Source organism: Ctenocephalides felis, unplaced genomic scaffold, assembly GCF_003426905.1.
Source record: "Ctenocephalides felis isolate EL2017-DRISC unplaced genomic scaffold, ASM342690v1 CF-g0.4_SCAFFOLD_00845, whole genome shotgun sequence".
NCBI lineage: Eukaryota > Metazoa > Arthropoda > Insecta > Siphonaptera > Pulicidae > Ctenocephalides > Ctenocephalides felis.
Window position 1 is genome coordinate 84567751 of NW_020536999.1, and position 26250 is coordinate 84594000.

The 26250-nt window shown below is 32.5% G+C and overlaps 1 protein-coding gene across 1 annotated transcript; it reads right to left on the bottom strand.

Annotated features, from left to right (window-relative positions):
- Nucleotides 1-495: 495 nt before the first annotated feature.
- Nucleotides 496-21980, bottom strand: LOC113391173 (mediator of RNA polymerase II transcription subunit 15-like). Its single transcript, XM_026627130.1, has 15 exons — nt 21872-21980; nt 17790-17938; nt 16155-16278; nt 13552-13680; nt 13271-13492; nt 9389-9505; nt 6088-6256; nt 4766-4835; nt 4370-4573; nt 4023-4281; nt 3690-3961; nt 3540-3617; nt 3383-3469; nt 3180-3324; nt 496-1715 (listed from the first exon to the last, which is right to left on the bottom strand). Exons 2-15 carry the CDS (start codon nt 17934-17936, stop codon nt 496-498), a joined length of 3243 nt encoding a protein of 1080 aa, XP_026482915.1. The 5' UTR covers nt 17937-17938; nt 21872-21980.
- Between the last annotated feature and the right edge of the window lie 4270 nt (nt 21981-26250).

Genomic DNA, 26250 nt, shown 5'->3' on the forward strand with positions numbered 1-26250 from the left:
CCGCAGCATCCAATCAACTTGCAGCAGCCTTTAGCCGATCCAGGAAAGCAGCAGCCGAGACCACACCGGCCGAGAGGTGGCTGGCATGGAGGGCATGGTGGACATGGAGGAGGTGGTAGTGCTGGAAGTGGAAGCAGATGTAGAAGTGGGACAGGAGATGAAGGAGTGACCACCAAAACGGTGGGATTTGTTTTTGTGTTGTGGCGGTGATTACTATGAGGGGAAATTGGATGGTTTAGAAGTTGTCATTATTGACTTGAGAATTCAACCCACAAATATTTTATTGCTGCTGGTTATTCTTTAGTTGTTCAACAACTTCGAGTTGAGGGCAGCAAATAAACCATCAAAGAAGGTATGAACTAATGATCTGTAAGTTTTATAGTTTTTTGAAAATTGAAGAAGCAGTAAGAGTTGATGCTTCAACTAGTAATGTTGGTCACCATAACCTCAAGTATTTTGTAAGACCATTACGAAAAAAGAGCCAATTATCAATTACTAACCTCCACCTGATGCAATTCGGGGTTTGTTTTGAATGTCTCTCATGGTATTTGTTAACTTATGTTCCTTTTGTGCATTGTTATGGGCATCCTGAAACTGTTGATTTATCTCCATTACTGGTTGCACATTTTGACCCTGCGACTGCTGATGAACTTGCTGATTTTGGTATTGCTGAAGTTGTCGAAGCTGTTGTCGCTGCTGATAAGGTTGTTGCTGTTGGCACTGTTGATCTTGAACAGGTGCTTGCTGTTGAATGTTATGCTGTTGATTTTGAACAGGTGCTTGCTGCTGAATATGATGCTGTTGATTTTGAACAGGTGCTTGCTGCTGAATGTTATGCTGATGATTTTGAACAGGTGCTTGCTGCTGAATGTTATGCTGTTGATTTTGAACAGCTGCTTGCTGCTGAATGTTATGCTGTTGATTTTGAACAGGTGGTTGCTGCTGAATGTTATGCTGTTGATTTTGAACAGGTGCATGCTGCTGAATGTCATGCTGTTGATTTTGAACAGGTGCATGCTGCTGAATGTTATGCTGTTGATATTGAACAGGTGCTTGCTGTTGATTTTGAACAGGTGCTTGCTGCTGAATGTTATGCTGTTGATTTTGAACAGGTGCTTGCTGCTGAATGTTATGCTGTTGATTTTGAACAGGTGCTTGCTGCTGAATATTATGTTGTTGATTTTGAACAGGTGCTTGATGCTGAATATTATGCTGTTGATTTGGAACAGGTGCTTGCTGCTGAATGTTATGCTGTTGATTTTGAACAGGTGCTTGATGCTGAATGTTATGCTGTTGATTTTGAACAGGTGCTTGATGCTGAATATTATGCTGTTGATTTTGAACAGGTGCTTGCTGCTGAATATTATGCTGTTCATTTTGAACATGTGTATGCTGCTGAATGTTCTGCTGTTGATTCGATTGCGGTTCATGAATTGATAGTTGCTGTTGATGCTGTAATTCTTGTAGTTGCTGTTGGTGCTGTAATTCTTGTATTTGCTGTTGTTGCTGTAGTAACTCATGTTGTAAATGCTGCTGTTGTTGTATTTCGTGTTGTAAATACTGTTGTTGTAATTCATATTGCATGTGTTGCTGTTGTACACTTTGTTGTTGAGGCTGTTGCTGCGGATATTGACGAAGTTGTTGGTTAATTTCAGTTAGCATTTCATGTGCCTTCATTTCTGCACTTTCTGGCGTTCGCGAAGTCGGAGAGGCAACTGCGAAAATAGAACAAAATAATAAATTAAAATATATATATATATGTAACTAGTGAGGTGCACGGCATCGTGCCTTAAGGCAAATTTCTGGAACTTCCCGTACCGCAATTAAAAATCTTGGTACAAAACCCAAAAAAATTACACAAAATGTATACATTATTATGTGCATATGTCTAATGATTATTTTTGACCGCCAAAAGGCATTTTTTAAACTTATTTTTATTGAGAGTTCATAACCGCTAGACCTGCATTCCCAAAAATTTAATCAGTTCTTCATCTTGTCAATACAAGTAAATTTTTTTTTGAATTATTAAAATCGGACGCTCCGTTCTCCTAAGAAGTGAGTTACCGATTTTGAATTTGAATACAAATCCAATGTTTTTTGAATTATTCAAATCGGTTGATCCGTGTTCCCGAAATCGTCGACAAAAATTTGTATCCGCACACACACACACACACACATACACACACAATGCATCCATTTTTTTCTAATGTTAATGATTTTTAACTTCCCGTAGGGTAAGTTATAGTAATCGCAAAAAAATCGAAAATCAAAATTTTTATATATCTTTACGTTTCAGAGCTTTTGGCATACCTTACAATTAGAAAAAATGGATGTATGTGTGTGTGTGTGCGGATACAAATTTTCGTCGACAAATATGGGAACACGGTTCAGCAGGTTTCAATTATTCAAAAAACATTCCATTGCTGTTGATAAAGAGACGTGCTGATTAGTTTTTGGCATAGGCAGGTTTAGCCGTTTCGAATATACGGGGCAAAAAGTGCCACAAACGGTAACTCAGTTTTTAAGAGAACGGAGTGTCCGATTTTAATAATTCAAAAAACATTTTACTTGCATTGACAAGATGAACAACTGATTAAATTTTCATAGAGGCAGGTCTAGCGATTTCGGAGATCTAGTAAAAAAGGTAAAAAAAATGCCATTTGGCGGTCATAAATGACATATGCACATAAAATTATCAGAATTTTAATGCAGTTAATGCAGTACGATTGCTTTGAGAAAAAGTTCAGAACTTCCAAAATATTTCAAAATAAAGAAAAAATTTTTTTCCAAAAAGTCTTCTTTCCAAAAAAAAATTTTTTTTCAAAAATTTATAGTTTCTCAAAAATCTAATTTTTTCAAGGTAAATTTGTTTCAAAAATGTTAATCTTTTAAAAAAAAATATTTTTGGTACGAGAAGTTCCAGCAATTTGCCTAAAGACGCGATGCCATGCGGCCTACTAGTTTACTTTCCATAGGGTAGGTTATCGTAATTCCAAAATAAACTTTATCTTTACATTTCAGAATCTTCTGAACATTTTGGCATATCTCATAAAAAATTGATGTATGTGTGTGTGTTTGTGTATGTAGTATGTATATGTGTATGCTTGGATACAGATTGTTGACATGATCACAATTATGATAACAGAAGAATAAATAACGGATGTATGTCTAAAAATTACCATTGCCTGCTCCTGGTAAGGCAGGAGCCAGTACATGAAGCATTGGAGAGTTGAATCCAGCTTGTTGTTTAGGTGGTGCTGGTGTCTGACTTGATGTATCTTTTGGTAGTTCAAGAGGCTCTGGAGAACTGCCTGACTCAGTCATCTATAACAATTTAATTGAAATATAATATGTCTAGTCACTCATCATGAACTAGAATTACCTTAGGTTTTTCAGCTTCTTGAATTTCTTCATCTAAATCTTCTCTATGGAGAGGCTCTTGAATGTTAATATGTTTATGGTAAGGAACCTAAGAATTAAACAATTTAAAACCAATTTTAATTTAAATCAATTTTTTAAATAAACATATTCAGACTCACTGCACCCTTCACAGTCTCATGCTTTGTGTGTTTGTGGTACTTAGTTCCAGCCAAACCAGGTGGTAGTTTGATGACAACCTGCCAATGAATTGATTTATTAAATATTTTGATTAAAAAATTTGAATGATATAGTATAACGTCCTATTTTACCGTTGTAGGATTTGTACACAATCGAGTGAAAGAATCTCCATTAGGCATATATTTCTGATTGGGAAGACTGATCTTCTGCAAGTGTTGGTTCTGCGACATTTCCAATTGTCTCTGTTCCACCTGATACTCCATAGCCTGCTGTTGCTCTAGCTGCAACTGTTGTTGTTCTATCAGCTCCAACTCCATTTTCTCTTGGTGTTCTAGATTATCCAATTCCTGCAGCTGCTTGATTTTGTCCTCTTCTAGAGCAGTTCGCTGTCGAGCTAAATTTTCTACAAAATATAAAAATTAATGATATTTAAAACTTCATGAAGTCTTTTATTATTTGGTTACCTAATTCTTCCCTCTGTTTATCCAATAGTTCTCTCTGAATCTTTAGTTGTTCCTGAAACTGTTTAAAAGTCCGGATTTGTTCATCATCTATTGCTGCTCCCCCAGACCTCCTGGGTAAAATAGGCTGCTGTTTTTGTTGATCGTGTTGTTGCTGCAGTAATCTCCTCTTTTCATCTGCTGCTTCTTCTTGTTCCTTTTCTTGCCTTCGACGACGCTTTTCCTCCAACTCTTCTCGGCAATTTAAACGCTCTTGTTCCAACTATAAGAAAAGTAGAACCAGGAAAAGATTGATGTAAATCAGAAACTCTTTATAATAATTTAGGTACTTATATCAGATAAAACATCACCTTCTCTAATCGCTGTTGCCTTTCCTGTTGCATTTCTTCCAAACGCTTCTTCTCCCTCGCTAACTGCTCCTCTTGCTCTTTTTGCTGTCTATCTTGCATCATCTGCAATTGCTTTTGTTGCTGCATCAAACGCAATTGTTCCTGCTGCAAGGCTCCATGCTGTATTTGTATTAAATTTTGTTTGTCTTCACCACCACGATTTACCTGATTACAAAAAATCATTATTAGATAACAAAGAAATGAATATAGTGATGGAGATTTATAGGCTTGGCCCATTGACAGGTTGTGCACTTTGAATAATTGAATATAAAAAAAACAATATTATACAGTGCATAATTATTATCAAGAAAGTTTATGTGTATATAGACAAAGTATATTAAAAAATATTTTATTTACTGTTTGTTGCTGTTGCAGCTTTTTTTTCTGTTCCTGCTGATCACGTTCTCGTTGTAACTCAGCTGCTATTCTAAAATCAATAACTGCTTTATTTTTCTATAAAATGGATGATTTGAGTGTTTTATATTTAATAAGTAAATTAGAAGGACTAGTAAACACTACAATATGAATAATTTCCTCAATACCTTTAAAAAAAATTCAACACATAATTGAGAAATGGAAAACACATAAGAAGAAACAGTCTGACAGATCTTTACCAACAACTAATCAGCATGATTCCCAACCAGTATCATTCAAACAGGTTTTGCATTTTTAAAATCGACGGATTTTAAAAACTGTTTTCAAATTTGGTCTCATTCGATTCAGAGTGGATTGAAACGTCGAGAAAACATCAAATTAGCATATCAGCAAGTTCTTGTAATTAATTGTTGAAAAACATGTTTTCGATAACTTTTATGAATTTTTTTTGCTATAGATATCATGGTCTTCTAGAACATACTAAAATAATACGGCTCTACGGCAATTTAGTTTAATTAACTTCCCAAAGGAGAATAAGTTTGTTTTAAAAAAAAAAACCGATTCGCAAATTTTATGTTTTCTTGACTTTTCAAGCCATTCTGAATCGAATGAGACCAAATTTGGAAAAACTATGTGTGTGTTGTTCACATACACATTTTTTGCTGTAAATAGACGTCGTCTTAAAAACAGCTGGATCGATTTCAAAAATTTAAAAACCATTCGAGGCATCTCGATGACTAGCGTTTATCAATTTGGCGCGACGATCAGCAAAGCCGTTTCTTTGTAAATAGCAGAAAAGTGAAAAAAATTTCGTCCACGTTTTAGCCCGCAATTCTGAATCGATTTTGAAAATTCAAAAACCGTTTGAAAGATATTGGTTGGGAATCGAGCTGACTAGTTTTTGGTAAAGATCGGCTGGGCCGTTTTCTTGTAATGAAGTGTTAAAAAAAATTTCGACGATTTTTATGATTTTTTTTGATGATATTAAATGTGTAATAATTGATGTAATCAACCGAAATTGACAATAACAACATTTATAATAATCTATTTAGAAAAGAACATTTTCGTTACGCTACGGGAAGTTCCAGCAATTTGCCTTAAGGCACGATGCCATACATCACTAGTTTTTTTTTATGTATTGTAAAATTTATTTTTTGTAATTACATTAGATTTGTTCAATGTGAAACATATCAAGTATCAAACCGTATAAATAAAGAATTTCTGTTTTATGTATCAAATATGTTTCAACATGGTAAAAACGTTCAAAATAAAATTTAATATCTTTCTCTTATAAATCTATTAACCTGCGTTGCTTCTGCAGCTGCCGTTGCATGGCAGCCAATTGCCGTTGTTGTTGCTGCACCTGCTGCTGTAGCATCTGCTGCTGCAGAAGTTGCTGCTCCAGGAGAGCCTCTTGAGTCACGACGCGTCTTATTCCAGGTGGAATTGCTGCATGTCCAGTGTCTGTAAACACTAAATAAAAATGTAAAAAGTTAAACTTGTAGTGCGTTGCATCGTGCCTTAAGGCAAATAGCTGGAACTTCCCGTACTATAATAAAATATTTGATGAATATTAAATTATTATAAAGATTTTTATAAATAGTGTAACTGACACTCATATTTTATAGACGAAATGTAAGAGCTTATAAATTGGACTGTGACGTTTATAAATGTTTACATAACTAGTGGGGTGTGTGGCATCGTGCCTTAAGGCAAATTGCTGAAACATTATTCCCGTACCGTAACGAAATGTTCGAGGAATATTGAATGTTTTCAAATAGATTAATATAAATATTGTAACATCTTCTAATATTTATAAGAATTATATAAACTGAATTGCAAAGTTGAAATTATTTGTTTAAAGTATATTAGAACTATCAAAATTAAAAAGTCAAAATTAAAAATAGAATCTGAATTATTTTCGATATACAAAGAAACTTTTTTTTTGAAAAAAAAAAGTTGAAACAAAAATCTTTTTTTTTCCATAATCAATTATTTTGTTAAGACAAGCAGAAAGTTCTTTGAATCATTTGAATCGGACGCTTAGTTCTCTCAAAAACTGCCATTTTTTGTACATTTAGCCCCGTATCTTCGAAATGGTTGAGCCTGCCTTTACGAAAAACTAATAAACACTTCTCCGAATCATTGCTAATTGAATGTTTTTTAGATCATTCAAATCGGATGCTCCGATTCCGATGCTCTTTATCTCCGTAACTGCTGGACCTGTCTTTGCCAAAAACTAATCAGCACACCTTCTTATCAATCGAATCGATATGTTTTTTAAACCATTCAAATCGGTTGATCCGTACGCCCGAAAACGTGGACGAAAAATTGTATCCATACATACATACACACACACCCATTTTTTCTGAGGTATGCCAAAAGGTTCAGAAACCTTCAAAACGCCGAGAAATGTAAAAATTTTCAATTTCGATTTTCGGCCCATTACAATAACTTACCCTACGGGAAGTTAATAAAACTTAATCAAGCTGATTTAGTATTAAAATACCTTATCTCATATTTCTGAAAACGTACAAATTTAGAATTATTTATTCTAAGTATTATACTTAGGAATTTTAGCTAGAATTAAAATTAAAATCAGGATCATTTCTAATATTTAAAAAAAAACATTTTTTTACAATTTGAAAAAAAATTTTTTTTTGAAACTTGAAAATAAAAATTGTTTTGCCTTCTCCAAAATCTAATCACTTCTTTACTTAACACACAAAACTAATCAATTATTTTTTGAATCATTCTAATCAGATTTTAAAAATTTAGAAGCCATTCAAAGCAGCTCGATAAAGATTAGCGTTTGACAGTTTTGTATAATTTTATTCCACGTTTCTGCTCACAATCTTGAATAAATTTCAAAAATTCAAAAACTGTTCGAAAGATATTGTTGATTTAGTTATTGGTAAAGATCGGCCGGGCCGTTTCTTCGTTGTAAATGTTGAATATATGTTGAAGAAAAATCTTTTTCATGACTTTGATGAAACTTTGTAAAACGATAAACTCTGTAGTCTGAAATAAATTCGTCAAATTTTATAATGTTGCTATATGCTTAAGTGATATTCTAATCGGAATCTGTGCCGAAGCATATGTACGCTCTTTGGTGTTTCGTAAGTAGCTACTGATTACAGTTGACATCTAAACAAAATATATTTTTAGAACACGAAATGGGTGTAATGAAATTTGGTAAGCGCCTTAATTAACTTGCCGCAGGGTAAGTTGGTTATAGTAATAGGCCGAAAATCGAAAATGATTTTTTTTGCATATCTTCACGTTTTGAAGGTTTCTGAACATTTTGGCATACCTCAGAAAAAATGGATGTGTGTGTGTTTTTTGTATGTCCGCATTTTTTTGTTCACGTTTTCGGGCGCACGGATCAACCGATTTGAATGGTTCAAAAAACATTCGATTCCTATTGATAGGTGATTAGTTTTTGATAAAGGCAGGTCGAGCCGTTACGGAGATACAGAGCAAGGAGTGACAAAAATAGAAATCGAGATTTTGAGAGAACAGAACGACCGATTTGAATGATCTAAAAAACATTCAGTTCGTAATAATGAGGAAAAGTGATGATTAGATTTTGGCAAAGGCAAATTGTGCAAAAAATGGCAGTTTTTGAAAGAACTAGGCATCCGATTTGCATGATTCAAAAAACTTTCTGCTTGTTTTGACAAAATAGTTGCTTTTGAAAAAAAAAAATTTTTCTAAATTGTGTATTGAAAATTATTCAGATTTTAATTTTAATTCTGGCTGAAGTTCTAATCCTCACTTATATACTTTAAATGAATAATTTTAACATGGCAGTTCAGTTTATATAATTTTTATAAATAAATATTAGACAGTGTTACAGTATTTATAATAATCTATTTCAAAACATTTAATATTCCTCGAACATTTCATTACAGTACAAGAAGTTCCAGCAATTTGCCTTAGGGCACGATGTCATACACAACCAGTTTAATTTATACAATTACAGATATTATAAGCATGTTTGAAAGACGTTAATTGGAAATCGCATTCATTACTTTTTAGTGAAAGCAAAAATTTTATTTTGGAATTAAACAGAGACTATATGACATTTTAGCTAAATAGCTGAATCTCATGGGCCAATTCTGCCGCACAACAGTCCAAAGTTATGGCAAAGCCATGTTACGCCCCAACTTCCATACATAATGCTACTGAATCATACTGAATACTGTCAAAATATCATATATTTGCTGCGCATTCAAGCGTTTTACACATATACTGCATCGTCATTTGTATGTTATGAAGCTGGGTCAGAAAGACCCTTTTGTCTAAAATCGTTTTTTCTGACATTTGTGCGGTTTTTAAGTTAGGCTTTCTATCAGACAACCCGAGGAAAACGCCTGACTGCACAGCAACCATATGGTATTTGTCAATATTTAGTATGGAAACTTTTTCATGACATAGCCTTGCCATAACATTGGCCTGCTGTGCGACAAAATCGGTCCATCAATTCCTATTGATCAAGTTTATTATGTGTACATATCGGGAAGTTCACGCAACTTGCCTTAATGCAAAATGCTATTTACAACTAGTTTAAATACTAATGACCGTTAATAATTAAATACTCACAGTTTTCTGGAGGAGAGACATCACCATCATCAATGCTTTCAGAACTGCTCGTAGTCTCCACTTGCACCATGAGCAAAGAGCCATTTATGCTGCCAGTATATAAACATTCGCAAGCATCTAGAAATAAGAATAAACTAGATGTAAGTGGCATTTTGTCTAAAAGCAAGTTGCAAAAATGTTGTCTTAAGCACTGTGCACACAACACCAGTATTTCTTGTAACATATTTTCTGTCAAGTTTTTATCGAAAGGTGTACAAAGAAACTATTTTACTTGAATGTAAACATATATGTATTAGAATAAATCCATTTGATGATTTTATCTCATATTTATAAGAATTAAATAAAATGCTTGAGTCATATTTTATGTTTAAATAGGATCACCTTACGATAAAAGCATGACAGAAAATATGTTACAATAAATACTGACGTCGCGTGCACCTGGCTTTAAACAATGAGAAATCGTTATATTAAATAATTTACAATGGATTTATAAATGTACATAGTTGCTGTAGGGCACTACAATGTGAAAACTAGTTGAAAGTGGCATTTTGCCTCGAAGCAAGTTGCATTAACTTCCCGAAGTGTGTAATAATTGATTTAATCAACCGAAACTGAGATTTAGAAATATTTAGATAAAATTTTAAAATGCACAATTATATCATGTGCACAGATATATCATTGCACAGATATATCATGTACGTAGACCTTGAAATTATTAAATGATTTAAATTAATGTTTTTTTAAACATTTTTTATACAACTGAGATTTGTAGACTTATTTTCCCATAGATTCCAAAAAATGGCTTTTAAATATGTGAAATCAGAAAACGACTTTTGACACAGATCATATTATTTCAGATTTTGATGATTTTTTAAAATTAAACAACTTGCTGTAGGATCGTAATATTTTAGTATGTTCTTTAGGATCATGATGTTTATCAACATATAAAGTTTTATTGAAAAAAGTTTCAACAGTTAATTGACGGCTTGCCCGATCATTGTCCAAAACTAATCAGCTCGATTCCCAAATAATAAATAAACTTTCAAATAGTTTTCGAATTTTTAAAATCGATTCAGAATTTTTCGTCTAAAATATTTCACTTCTCTTTTGCCTCTTCGAATATTTTTCACTTTCCTCATTACTAAGAAACGGCTCTGCCGATTGTCACAAAACTGAGAAACGATAGTCCTTATCGAGATATATCGAATGGCTTTTAAATGTTTGAAATCGGTTCAGAAGGTTTTAAGCAAAACGTCGACGAAAGGCCAAAAATCGGCTCATACACGCACACAGATACTTTTTTCAATTTTGACCTCATTCGATTCAGAATGGCTTGAAACGTCGAGAAAACATAAAATTAGCAAATCGAACTTTTTATGAAAACAAGCTTTTCCTTCGGTTCCAAATTTCGATTACACTTTATAATTAAACCATTTATTGTAGGTCTCTAATTTTTTATTATGTTCCTTCGGTTCGGTTCCAAATTTCGATTACATTTTATAATTAAACCATTTACTGTAAGTCTCTAATTTTTTAGTATGTTCATTAAGACCAGGAACTCTATTGCCATACAACGTTTCATTAAAATCCAAAAAACGACCCGACTGATCTTTGCTAAAAATTCATGAATGATATATTCACATATTATTCCGAAAGATGGCTGCAAGTGCGTTCGACTTTTCTTCACGCCGTAAAGAACTGTCTGAATTTGCTTACTCCATTAACTTTCAAGCCCACAATCGAAGACGCAAGAAATTATTGCTGCTGGTTTTACATCCATTATTGGAATTTTTGGAGATCCTTCTGACCGCAAGGCGGAAGGATCCAATAACAAAAGTAGAAACTCTCTTACGATATGAATATATCATATTATAATACTGTGTAGGCTCTCTTACGATTCTTGTTTAGCAGAATTTATAGAGTAAAGGCTACCAGTTGTAAGTAGCATTTTGCCTTAAGGCAAGTTGCATAAACTTCTCGATGTGTATATATAATCAATTTAATCAATAAGAATTTATATTAAGCTTATTTAGATAAAATATTTAATTAGTTATTTCTAAATTAAAATTTTCGCTTTCACTAAAACATAATCAATCCAATTTCCAATTGATGTCTTCCAAAGAAAGTTATCTGTAATTGCATAAAATTAATAGGTTTTACTTATTTCAGTTCATCCATTTCGGATTTTAAAATTGTATGTTTTTGGAGTGTGGATGTCAACTGTAATCAGTAGCTGTAATCCATAAAACACAGAACCAGAGATAAAAGAAAAGTATATGCACGGCGCCTACATGTGCACGGAAGACGTAGATTATCGAAATTTCAAACTTTGATGAATTTTTATAATTTAACCGTTTATTGTAGGGCTATGATATTTTATATTAGTATGTTATTTCTAACTACGAGATATATGGTTATACAAAGTTTCATCAAAATCGCAAAACAAACTCAACATTTAATTAGGAAGAAGCGGCCGGGCCGATCTTTACCAAAACCGGACTCCTAACCAATATCTTTCGAAAAGTTTTTGAGTTTTTAGAAACGATCCAAGATTGTGGAAAGTAAATTAATCCAAATTTCAATTACTTTTAATATTTAAACCATTTATTGTAGGTCTCTAATTTTTTAATATGTTCATCAAGACCAGGAACTCGGTTGCCATACAACGTTTCATTAAAATCGAAGAAACAACCAGACTGATTTTTGCCTAAAATTTATTAATGATATATTTTTAATAGTTTTAGAATTTTCAAAATCGGTTCAATCATTTTTGAGAAAACGTCAATATAAATATAAACATAATTTCTCCTTTGGGAAGTTAAAAAATAAACTAGTAGTTATGGCATCGTGCTTTAAAACAAATTGCTGGAATTTCCCGTACCAAAAATTATTTTTTTTAACAAAGATTAAATTTATTTTAAACTTTGAAAAAAATTGATTTTTAAGAATTTTGAAATGTTTGAAAAAATGACTTTTTTGAAATCAATTGACTTTATAAAAAAAAATATTTTGAAATATTTTGGAATTTTGAATATTTTCGCTGCTTTAACTATAAAGACAAAATATCGAAACGCGTAAGCGCCGCGTAGCAGTCTAACGGACAAAAAAATATTACGCAACCCATGGAAATGTGAACAAAATTCATACTTATTATTAAAACCTTTATAAAATACTCTAATGATCGTATTTGACCTCCAAATGCCCTTTTATTACTTTTTTTACTCGATCTCCGAAACCGCTAGACCTGCCTTCCCAAAAATTATTCAGTTCTTCATTTTGTCAATGCAAATAAAATGCTTTTTGAATTATTAAAATCAAACGCTCCGTTCTCTTAAAAACTGAGTTACTGTTTTTGGCACTTTTTGCCCCGTATCTACGAAACGGCTGAACTTATTATGTCCAAAAACTAATCAGCACGTCTCCTTATCAATAGGAATCGAATGTTTTTTGAAATTATCAAATCGGTTGATCGGTGTTCCCGAAATCGTCGACAAAAATTTGTATCCGCACACACACACACACACACACACTGTATTTCCTAAGGTACACCAAAATGTTCAGAAACCTCTAGAACGTAAGGTTATATAAAAAATTCCGATTTTTTGCAATTACTATAATTTACCCTACGGGAAGTTAACTATATATATGGATGACAGATTTTCATTAATTGAATTTTTGTTCATTGATTTGTTATTGATACGCTATTTAAGACAAGATGTGTTTTTGGTTTTAGCAAATGCAAAATGAGGTTCTTTGAAACCAGTTGGAACCCTAAATAAATTCGTCAACACAATTATTCTTGTTTCTTCATATTTATTCTTCCAAATTGAAATGACACCTATATTAAGTAAATTCCACCTAAATACTATTTCTATTCCTCACCTGGCATAGGAGCCTGTGGCACCGACAAAGCGCCCCTTGATCTCCTCCGATGTCTGTGTCCTTCGATAACAGTCGGCCCAGGACCTCCTTGGGGAGCAATTCCAGTGGCAGCTAAGGACTCGCTGCCTGTTCCAGCGCCCAATGTACCCCCGGAATGGGAATCGGCATATGGAGGCGTCAGGGGTTGTTGACCGGCCTCTAATCGACGATGTTCAGAATGGTCTGGGTAATAAAATGGTAATGAAAATTTTGATATAAAAATATTTATAAGGAAATCTTACTTGCAATAAATTTCTCGCAAGCATTGATGTCATCTTTATCAAATACAGCTTGGTGATATCCTGCAGAAGATAAGGTGTCTCTTACTCGTTGTCTTATTGATGCTTCTTTGAGAGCCTTTTCTGACATTTCTATAAATTGAAAAAAAATCATCAATTCACATATATATATATATATATATATATATATATATATATATGTGTGTGTGTGTGTGTGTGTGTGTAACAAACTAAGATTAACGACGACGGTATTTGCATTTGTATTACCAATTAATTGGTTCAGAAAAGATAGCCGGTTAGACAGATACATTAATTTTAATTCTTTTACACTTCTCAATATAAATTTCTCCACAGTTCTCAGCTTAATGGACCATGCAATTCTTTTATCAAACCCAAAATTTCACAATCACAATATTAACCCTCTAACCCGGAAGATTACTTTGAAGTAATCTTCATGTTTTGCTTTTTTTATAACCGTGTGACAACATAATCACATGCAAATAAGCATAAACTTGTCCCTCGTACTTTATTTGACATTTCTTCTTCAGACACCAACATCATTTGAAGTATAGTTTGGCTTCTATAGTCATAATAGTGTGAGCTTTCGAGAAGGAAGCATCAAATTTAGTGAAAAAAAAAATTGTGTTTTTTGTGCCACATATTTCTTGAACCAATCATTATTTCGACATCGGAATTTTTTTATTTTGTTGGTAAGTAATCCCCCTTTCAATTATTATATATTTTATTTTGAAAAAAATTTTTTTTTCGGTATTTTGAAGGAAAAAACAGAGGTTACTTTAAAGTAATCTTGCCGGATTCAGTGATTTTTTTCTCCCAACGCGTTTTTACCGTTTATCGCACCTTTTCTTGTTTATCTCTCTTTTGTTACATGAAAAACGTGTTGGGGTCGATTTTTTTTTCATGCAATAAGATGGTGCGCCATTTGCGACAGTATATGCCCAATAAGCCACACAAATGGGGTATGAAATTATTCGTTCTATGTGACTCATCTGGATTTGCTTATCGGTTCTAAGTTTACAATAGCGCTGGAGACAACAAACTCGTGGATGGCCATCCAAATCTTGGTGCTTCGGCGAATGTTGTCATGCGATTGTCTCAAACCATCCCGGATATGGCAAATCACATTGTATACTTCGACAACTTTTATACAAGTTTGCCTCTGTTGGTGTATTTGCGCGCTCGTGAAATTTTCAGTCTTGGTACGATACAGAGTGCCTGGTTGTAAGCTGAGTTTGGAAACAGCCATCAAAGATAAACCAAGAGGATATTCTGAGGAATATGAGGCAAGGCCGCATTGACATCGATTGGCCCGAAATCATTAGGGAATATAACAAACATATGGGCGGCGTGGACTTGATGGATGGCTTGATGGGCCGCTATCATATTCGCGCAAAAACTCGTGATGCAGCAACTCGTTTGTTGTACCATTTTATTGACATGGCTGCCACCAACGCATACATACTCTATCGCCGAATACACCGAGAGAAAGTTCACGATTCGCCTGATGAGAATGACCCCAGCGAAAAATTGTTGACATTGCCACAATTTCGTAAAAATATTGCTGCTGGCCTTGTGAACTACAACTTCAAGCGCCAAGCTGGTCGTCCATCATCCAGACTTGCTTTAAGCGATTCTCGGCCATCAACTCCAGAGGTGATTCCAGGTTCTTTTCCTGTTGGAAGACGTGCGGTGCATCCAGTGGACGACACTCGTTTTGACTGTATGGATCGTTGGCCACAATGAACCGAAAAACGTGTTACGTGCAAACTCTGTGCCCAAAACAAAACAAAGGCGCTAACTATGTGCATTTGCTCCAAATGTAATATAGCTTTATGTTGCTTTAAGGGCAAAAATTGTTTCGTAGAATATCATAACAAAAAATAATTAATTTCTGCTACATTCCATTGTTCTTTCATTCACTTTTTTCAATAAATACCATACAGAATAAAAATATCTACCTGTATCAAATTTTTCACTGAACCCGTCAAGATTACTTTGAAGTAATCTTCACCTTTTTGTACCTGGTAGCTAAACGGTAAGTCAAAATGAAAATCTAATGATGCAGAAGTGTTTGTTATGGTCAAATTAGTCTAGAAAAAATTGTTCTGACTTTTTTTACTGGCTCTATCAAAAACTCGGGTTAGAGGGTTAAATTAGTCAAACACATTACTCATGAATAGTTTTCCTTGCAAAATAATCAATCCAATAATTAAAAACAGGATATAACTACACATTATCCAGAAAATTTGTCTGTATGTGAAAACAATATTTTGTGAATTTTCTGTATGTGGACAACAAGTTACACTTTCTGTAGAAAAGACTTTTTACTATACACAATATTAACATATTGGTTTCACCTTTACTAAAATTACGAGATATATACACAAACATAAAAGATAGTATTTCTACCATAAAAAGAAAAAACATCGTTTACAAAATAAACAGCTTGAACTGTGACTCATCTTATATTGGGCAAACTTGCTAATATAATATTATTTAATAAATTAGTGCTAAAAACAGAGTGCTGTTTGCTCATATTTCTAAATTAATATATATATGTATATATATTCCAGAAGTCTATGTACCTTGGCTATTAGCTTTCAACTCATTTTCAAAAATTTGAGTACCAGCACGTTCTTCGCTTTTGTCTACTGGAAGCATGGAACTGCTACCACCAATTGTTGCAGAGTGCCTTGATGTTCTAGAATTCTATATAAATAAATATTTACCAAATTATTTGTGATAAAAAAACTAGATGTAAAAAATTATCTAAATTAATTTAGAAAAATATTGTATTTATCAGAATTCATTAATATTAGTCAGTGCCTTCTTACACTAAATCTTCGATTTTTTTTAAAAAAATATATGATTTTTCATTTATATTTACTCCTATATTATGGAAATATAAGATATCGTTTCTTCAGAAACCATCAAAACAAACATTTGCTTTTTTATATACTTATACAATTAATACTTATACAATTTGAATTACAAACAAAATTTTTTTTTAATTAAAACCTAAAACTTTTTCTTTTTAAATTCACTTCACATTTGTAGTATTAAACTTGAAAAAAAAAACTTGAATAAACACACTCACTGAAAATTTAATAATTCATTCAGTAAAAATTATAATAGCTAATACTTTGATTATGATTGTATAAATATGGACTAAACATTTTTGACTGATGTTTAGTTTTTTTTTTTACGTTTGTGTATAAACACTAATTCATTATAAATACTATTTGTTTGTCCCCTGGTTGTCCTTTCTTAAAGTAGCCAAAGCCAAAAATGGATGTTTAAAAAATTAAAAAAAAAAATAGTAATAAAAGTTTGAATTTTGAATTTTACTGAACATAGTTCCCCTGGTTGTTCTTTCTTAAATCAGCCAAAGCCAACAGTGGACGTTTAAAAAATTAAAAAAAAAATAGTAAAAAAAGTTTTTATTTTACTGATCATAGTTCGATAGTTGCTTGTTGAATACATGTTATGTGTTGTTATGTCATCTCTTTTTATCATTAATCTTTCCTGATAAAATTATTTTACTTGCAGATATTAAATATATTGAATACTGAACTAATAAATCAATAACTAATTTTCCTCGCTTGAATTAAATAAAGGAATCAAAATAGATTTTACTACAAAACAATATAAAAATGAAAAATAGCTTTACAGGCAATGATATAGATCAAATAAAAGTATTAAATTTAAAAGTAATTACATTATAAAAACTAAATGTATTTGAATCATTATAAAGTATCTAAAACCTTTAAATATAATACTTAACTGCGGAAGATAGAAAAAAATATTAAGTATAACAAATTTTGAAAACACAGCACAGTGTACAAAATAATTTGAAAATATTTTCGGACTTAGGTCTAGCAAAATACAAAATACACACAATATTATATAAACATGAACAATAGTAAAATAAATTCCGAATTTTTAGTCTTTTAATATGCATGTAACCATACCTAGATTTATAGTTCAAAGTATTATCAATTATAATTTTTACTGAATTCTGAACTTTAATCAGCATTTATCTAAAATATCAATTTTTATTTTAATACTTCAAAAGTAAAATGTAAATTTATCAATTTTTCAATAATTAGTGTATAAATTAAAAAAAATGTTTGTTTTTAATCATTTCTAAAAAAAAGAGACATTTCATATATTTGAAAAAATGCTTTCTTTTTTTCTCATTTAAACAATAATTTTCTTACAACATATCTCGCTTCCATCTCACTCATATATCTTCCTTCTGAAAAATCATCATAAGAATCATTGTCTTCGGGTACTTCTTCATTCACAAAACGATAAAACTGATTTTCTCCTGAAGCCTCCACATTTTCTGTTGTGACAACTCTCATCACTAGAAGAAAAAATCAAGAAAATAATTAATTTGCATGAGAATGTTATTTAGTAATATATTTATTATTATAGTTATTATTATTAATGTTATTTATTAATATATTTATTATTATAGTTATTTTTATTAATGTTAATATGAATCTATGTGTAAGTGAATTAGAAGCAAGTTACATAATCTTCTAAAAACATGTAAATTCTTAAAGAAATCTCAAAGTGTTTTAATTAAATCTCAAAGATTCAATTTAAACACTTAAAAAAAAATAAGATTTTGCTTTTGTGGTAAAATTTGCCACTTTTTATTTTAAATATATAAAGTTCGTTTAAATACCAGAAGAATGGTCAAAAATCAAACAAATTTGTGTGAAATCATGTAAAATGTTGTAATCATTACGAGGAGAATGATTTCACTCAATTGTTGTTGGTTTCTTTAACCCTCCGTCGGGCGCAGTCCCGTTACGCACACGTTCGGGCGCAGTGTATCCGACAGCAACGGTTTTTAAGTATATCCGTGTAAATTTTTTGTTTAATTATATTTCAGAATGTATACTTTTTGAATAAATAGAAAAAAAAAGAATTCAATAATATTTTATTATAAAATGTAGAAAAATATAAACCTGTGTATATATGCACAAATTATTTACACTCACTTTTCTTTATTGAAATACACAGTCTCTAACTTTTTTTTCATTTGTCACTTTATAAAAAATAAGTAATATAATAATGATAGTTTAATGTGTATAGTTAAATATTATCATTTATTGAAGCATTTCAACAAGCACTGCATAGAAAGATCGCATGTTGGAAACACAGTGCTTTTCGACATTTAGCACAACAAAATCTTGAAAGCCGTCTAATATTAGCTTCTAATGTACACGGTTCACATCGTCGTTTTTTTCGTGGCTCTTCTTGTTTTTGTGAGCCATTTTCCTGTGAATTTGGTCTGAATCTTTTGAGTCCTGTCTACAAAGTGAACAGTATCCCACTCGTGATTTCACTTCTTCTTGTTAGCTGTCCAAGAACAAGTTCATGCGATAATTGTCTCAAAAATATCTTCTTCGGAGATCTTTCTTACCATTCCCATGACTCCAACATTCTATAGGCGTTGCAGCATTTTTTGCGTTTCCTATAACACCTGGTAAATGTCTTAATAAGTTCTGGGATTTTGTTCGAGTCCTATTAGAGGGAGGTTTGCTACACCATTTTGTAGATTTATCTCTACTCATAAAATATTTATCATTATTGTTTAAATTTATTTCTTCCTCACTCTCATCCTGTTCGTCCTCTTGTTCTGTCTCAGAATCGACTTCGCGACTCTCTAGATGGTCTTCGTCACTTCCACTTTCATCACCTAAATCGTCAAGAAGATTATTTTCATCAGCATCATCATTCAGCATTCTTAGAATCTCTTCTGAATGAGCTGGCTTTTCTAAATTATATATTTTTTTACCACTCGCCATATTTACTAGCCTATAAAATGTATGGACTCAAGTTAGTAACACATTCGGGCGCAGTGAATCTCGTAGATACTTTCAAAAAATTGCAATTAAATGAAAAGTATTGAGATATATATTCAAAAATACGTAAAAAAATACAGAAAAAGAATACTTACATTCACAAAAAATTGCAATATTCTTACGTTTCAAAATGTTGCACGTTCGGGCGCAGTGTATCTCTAGGATCAAAATACCGATTGCCACTATATGTGAAGGTCAAACACAAAATGATAAAGACGCATAAATAAAACATATAAAATTAGGAGGCTATTGAAGAGTGGAGGTTTCTATAACATTCAACCAAGGCGCAGCATGAAAATTTATTGGCTCTGTATCTGTCAGATCGGCTGCGCCCGACGAAGGGTTAATAAATATTAATTAACCATAATTATAATTAAATAACCTCTATAATTCTCATACCAAATTTTGAATTTATTGCAAGATTTTTTGGCTGCTATTCATCAAAATCAAAAAAATAGATATAAAAGAATCTTCTTAGGTAATCCTGGTATATCTATTTGAATATCAAGAAAAATTGGGAGACATGTTTACTTATCTATGGGGAGACTTTTATTTGTGCTTGGTCAACCACAGGAAAAATAATCAAGTGAATTTGATTCAAATTGCCATTTATATTTCAGCAAATGCAGCCATCAAGGTTATTGAATTATTTATAACAAAATCTTTGCTGCCGCTATTCACTGCAGGCTTACAAGATGTTTCCAACAAGAAATTGTGAGCAACCTGTGATTTTTGTTGAAGATCTTAATGTAAATTTGTCAGCATGTAGAACTGAAACACTATTAACCATTCTTGAAGACAAATGTAGATTGGAAAATTACCTCTATTTCTCATACCAAATTTTGAATTCATTGTAAGATTTTTTGGGTACTATTTATCAAAATCAGAAAAACAGATATAAAAGATTCTTACTCAAGTATTCCTGGTATATCTATTAGAATATCGAGAAAAATAGAGAGACATTTGTGCTTAGTCAACTACATCAAAAATAATCAAGTGAAATTGATTCAAATTGCCATTTATATTTCACCAAAGCAGTCATCAAGGATATTGAATCATTAATAAAAAAATCTTTGCTTTGCTGCTGTTATCCATTGCGTTACCAGACAAGGTATTGTGAGCGTCCCCTGATTTTTGTAGAAGATCTTAATGTAAATTTGTCGGCATGTAGAGCTGAAACATTATCAACAATTCTTAAAGACAAATTTGGATTAGAAAATGTGAATAGTAAAAATTATCCAGCATTTATATCAAAATCTTTGCAGTTACTATCCACTGCAGGTTTACAAGATGTTACCGGAGAAGAAATTGTGAGCAACCTGTGATTTTTGCAGAAGGTTCTAATGTAAATTTGTCGGCATGTAGAACTGAAACATAATCAACCATTCTTGAAGACAAATTTGTATTGGAAAATGTAAATCGCAGAAATTATTCAGCATTTATAGCAAAATCTTTACAGTCACTATCCCACTGCAGGTTTACAAGATGTTATTAGAGAAGAAATTGTGAGCAACCTGTAATTTTTGTAGAAGGTTGTAATGGAAATATTTGTCGGCATGTAGAGCTGAAACATTATTAACCTTTCTTGAAAACAAATTTGGTTTAAAAAATGGAAATATCAAAAATTATCCAGCATTTATAGCAAAATCTTTACAGTCACTATCCACTGCAGGTTTACGACAACTTACTGGAGAAGAAATTGTGAGCAACCTGTGATTTTTGTAAGAGGTTCTAATGTGACTTTGATGAAGCTTGTAGAACTGAAACATTATCAACCTTTTTTGAAGACAAATTTGGATTGGAAAATGTAAATATCAGTAATGATCAAGCATTTACAGCAAAATCTTTACCGTTACTATCCACTGCAGGTTTACAAGATGTTACCGGAGAAGAAATTGTGAGCAACCTATGATTTTTATAGGAAGTTTTAATGTAAATTTGTTGGCATGTAGAACAGAAAATATATCAACCATTCTAAAAGACAAATTTGGTTTGAAAAATGGAAATATCAAAGATTATCCATCAGCATTTATAGCAAAATCTTTACAGTCACTATCCACTGCAGGTTTACAAGATGTTACCTGAGAAGAAATTGTGAGCAACCTGTGATTTTTGTAGAAGGTTGTAATGTAAATTTGTCGGCATGTAGAGCTGAAACATTATCAACCATTCTTGAAAACAAATGTGGATTGAAAAATCCAGCATTTATAGCAGAATCTTTACTGCTGGTTTATGAGATGTTACCGGAGAAAAAGTTGAAGGTTCCTAATGTAAATTTGTCGACATGAAACATTATCAACCTTTCTGGAAGACAAATTAAGATTGGAAAATGTAAGTAGTATGAATTATCCAGTATGCTACCATTGATAGTTTTTGCAAGAAATATTGAAAAAATACACCTTAAATATTTTGTAACTTACATTATACTCATCATAAGCCATCCCATTGTAAATGTCCTTGATTTGGATATCTCTCCACCAAAATTAAAAGATACCTTAAAGAATCAATACCAATTGACTAAAAACCAATTTCTAGCAGCAACTAATTTCATTTCTACATTAATACTTTTAACTCCCACGCACTATTATTTTTTTTACATAGAACGCCCACTAAATAAAACACTATGAATTGATTTACGGGGGTGATCATATGTGGCATGAAAGTGAGGGTCCTGGAGCACTATTTACGATACTTCTTTTATATATGATTTACACTTTATTCAGTTCACAGAATTACTAAATTCTACTATACATTTAACACAGTATCTAACAATCAATTCGTAACTAATAATCATTATGCAAAAAATGTCTTTCAATTTTCAATAGTGACTAAGTCGTTACATGTTGACGGGTAAAGCATAGAGAACGACTACGAATTCAAGAAGACGCGACACTCGCGTAAATTATCCCTGGTGTATGGCATCGTGCATACTTGCATAAATACATCTTCTTCTATACTCTTCTTTTATCTATGGCATAGATAAATAATACTTGCATATGATTATATATTCAAATACAGTAAACCCTCGCTTTACGCGGCAAGTGCGTACCGTGCAGTATAGGAACCGTGCTATAAGAAACTCGTATTTAACATACAATTCAGGCTAATTCGTAGTGCGTTCTATGGAACCTTACATAGTGCAGTATGGGAACCGTGCTATGAGAGACTCAGAGTTGGTACAAATCGCACCATTTTTATCGCGTTGTATGGAGACCAAGAAATACAACTTGAGGTAGGAGAAATACGGACGAAATGATATGTAGGACATTGACACCTTATTCAAAAATTGGCGCGACGCGGTAGTCAGCTGAAACGTGTTCTTAGGCGGCTATTATACAATCAGGCATGTCTAAAAGATAAAAGTCGATAACAAAATTTACATCAATACCCTTTTGCACAACGAACTTATGGGCTGTTGACTGTGCGTCCACACCTAACGAACGAACACGAACGAACATAAATGAACGTACCAGAACGAACGGCAACAGCATAGTGTGGACGATACAACGATCACGAACGAACATAAACAAACATGGCGAGCAATGTTCCGCAACTTGTCGGTACATCAAAGGGAATTGTTCGTTCATATTGGCACTCGTATTTGCAGTGTGGACGTCTCAACGAACGCATACGAACATTTTTGTTTTAATAATTTAAATAATTTAATAATAATTTTAATAATTTAATGAGTTTTAATAATTTAATAATATTTACTTTTAATTATTGTGTACAGTTTGAAAATTTCAATATTTACTTTTAATTATAGTGTACAGTTTGAAAATTTTGAATAAATTATGGAATGGTCAAATGACGTCATAAAATGAAATAGAAAAGTTTCCTATAATATGGGACACTAAAGATCCTTTTTATAAAATTATTAGAAAAAAAACGATGCTTGGGAAAGTGTAGGCAAAACGTTTGGGATGTCAGAAGCTGCAGTAAAGAAGAAATTGCAGTCTTTACAAGTAAATATTAAACTTGTTATCATACATAAACATTCAACATATATGTTGAGGATGAGAGCATGAAAATTGAGTATAGTTAGCTCAAGCCTGGAAGCTTGCTCCGAATTGAATGCTGAGGAAAGAAAACGATGCAAAATATAAAAAATACATACAAAAACTGAGTGAAATTATTTGAATAATTTATTTACAGTACATTTACAAAATATACACGAACAAAAATCATACAAAAACCAGTGACAATGCTGTATGATTAAAGCTCACATCCATATCAATAATAATACTGACATTTCACGGAACATCTACGAATGACGTAAATTCAAGCGCTCACTGCTTTTAAGCGTTTGTTCAAGTTCGTTTGGAATTTTTCGCGTTCGTTCGTGTTCATGTTCGTTCTTCTTTGTATTTTCTTGTTCGACATGTTCGTTCGTTAGGTGTGGACGCACCTTCAAAGGGAAATGTTCGTTCGTGTTGGTACTCGTATTTGCAGTGTGGACGTCTCAACGAACGCAAACGAACATTTTTGTTTTAATAATTTTTTTAATAATTTAATAATAATTTTAATGATTTAATAATATTTACTTTTAATTATTGTGTACAGTTTAAAAATTTTAATAATATTTACTTTTAATTATTGTGTGCAGTTTGAAAATTTTGAATAAATTATGGAATGGTCAAATGACGTAATTTTATCATTCATAATAGAAAAGTTTGCTATAATATGGGAGACTAAAGACCCTTTTTATAAAATTATTAGAAAAAAAAAACGATGCTTGGGAAAGTGTAGGCAAAACGTTTGGGATGTCAGAAGCTGCAGTAAAGAAGAAATTGCAGTCTTTACAAGAAAATATTAAACTTGTTATCATACATAGACATTCAACATATATGGCTGAGGATGAGAGTTTGAAAATTGAGTATAGTTAGCTCAAGCCTGGAATGTTCAGCTTGCTCCGAATATGAATGCTGAGAAAAGAAAACGACTCAAAATATAAATATTAAATACAAAAACTGAGTGAAATTAATTGAATAATTTATTTACAGAATATTTACAAAATATACACGAACAAAAATCACACAAAACCAGTGAAAATGCCGTATGATTAAAGCTTACATCCATATCAATAATAAAACTGACGTTTCACGGAACATCTACGAACAACGAAAATTCAAGCGCTCACTGCTTTTAAGCGCTTGTTCAAGTTCGTTTGGAATTTTTCGCGTTCGTTCGTGTTCCTGTTCGTTCGTTAGGTGTGGACGCACCTTAATAATGTCAAAGCGGCCGTGTATGCCATCTATTTATACTTGTTTATCTACTCTCTCTACTCACTGCTACAAATAAACTCTACGCTTCAAATGTCAAATAATAAATGTAAAAGTTGAAATTATTTATCCCATTGAAACCCCACAGCTATTTTCGTAAATTTTTGTGAGTATAAGCAATAAAAATATATAAAAATGTCGAAGGAAACAATTATGTCTATGAGTGGTCTGGCAGTTAAAATTGAACCACTAGAATATTCACCAGAAGACATTAAACTCGAAATAGAGGATGATTTTGATGATCCTGACGTTATCGTTAAATCTGAATCGTGTTTTGAAGATGGTGATACGTGTTTAGAAAGATTTATGAATTCCGAGGTGAAAATTGAAGAAGAAGTCAAACAGGAGTTAGTTGAGACAACAACTTATGAATGTGACCTTTGCAATAGATCATTTGCAGAATCGGATCATTTAAAAGAACATATGGCTGATCATATTCCTAATAATAGCAAAGTATCTCTTTTCAAATGCGAAATCTGTTACAAGACTTTTGATCGATTAAATAGCCTGAAAAAACACATACTCATACACAGTGGTGAGCGCCCCCACAAATGTAGTACATGCAATAAGAAATTCACACAATTATGTAATCTGAAAAATCACATGCTTATTCACAGTGGTGAGCGACCCCATCGATGCAGTATATGCAATAAGACTTTCATATATGTAGGTAATCTGAAAAGTCACATGCTTATTCACAGTGGTGAGAAACGCTATCGATGCAATATATGCAAAAAGACATTCATGCAAAAAGGTGATCTGAAAAAACACATGCGAATTCATAATGGAATACGCCCCCATGCATGCAATATATGCAAAAAAACATTCACACAATCAAGCGGTCTGAAGAGTCACATGCTGGTACACAGTGGAGCACGTCCCCATGAATGCAACATATGCAATAAGACATTCACAGATTTAAGTAATCTGAAAAGTCACAAGCTGATACACAGTGGAGTACGTCCCCATGAATGCAATATATGCAAAAAGACATTCATGCGAACAGGTGATCTGAAAAAACACATGCTCATTCATAATGGAGTACGCGCCCATGCATGTAATATATGCAAAAAAACATTCACGCAATCAAGCAGTCTAAATAGTCACATGCTGGTACACGGTGAAGCACGTCCCCATGAATGCAACACATGCAATAAGACATTCACAGATTTAAGTAATCTGAAAGGTCACAAGCTGATACACAGTGGAGCACGTTCCCATGAATGCAATATATGCAAAAAGACATTCATGAGAACAGGTGATCTGAAAAAACACATGCTTATTCATAATGGAGTACGCCCCCATGCATGCAATATATGCAGAAAAACATTCACGCAATCAAGCGGTCTGAATAGTCACATGCTGATACACAGTGGAGCACGTCCCCATGAATGCAACATATGCAATAAGACATTTACGCGATCATATAGTCTGAAAAGACACATGCTGATAATAGCGGAGTACGCCCGCATGAATGCAATATATGAATAAGACTTCTGAAAATTGCACATGCTGAT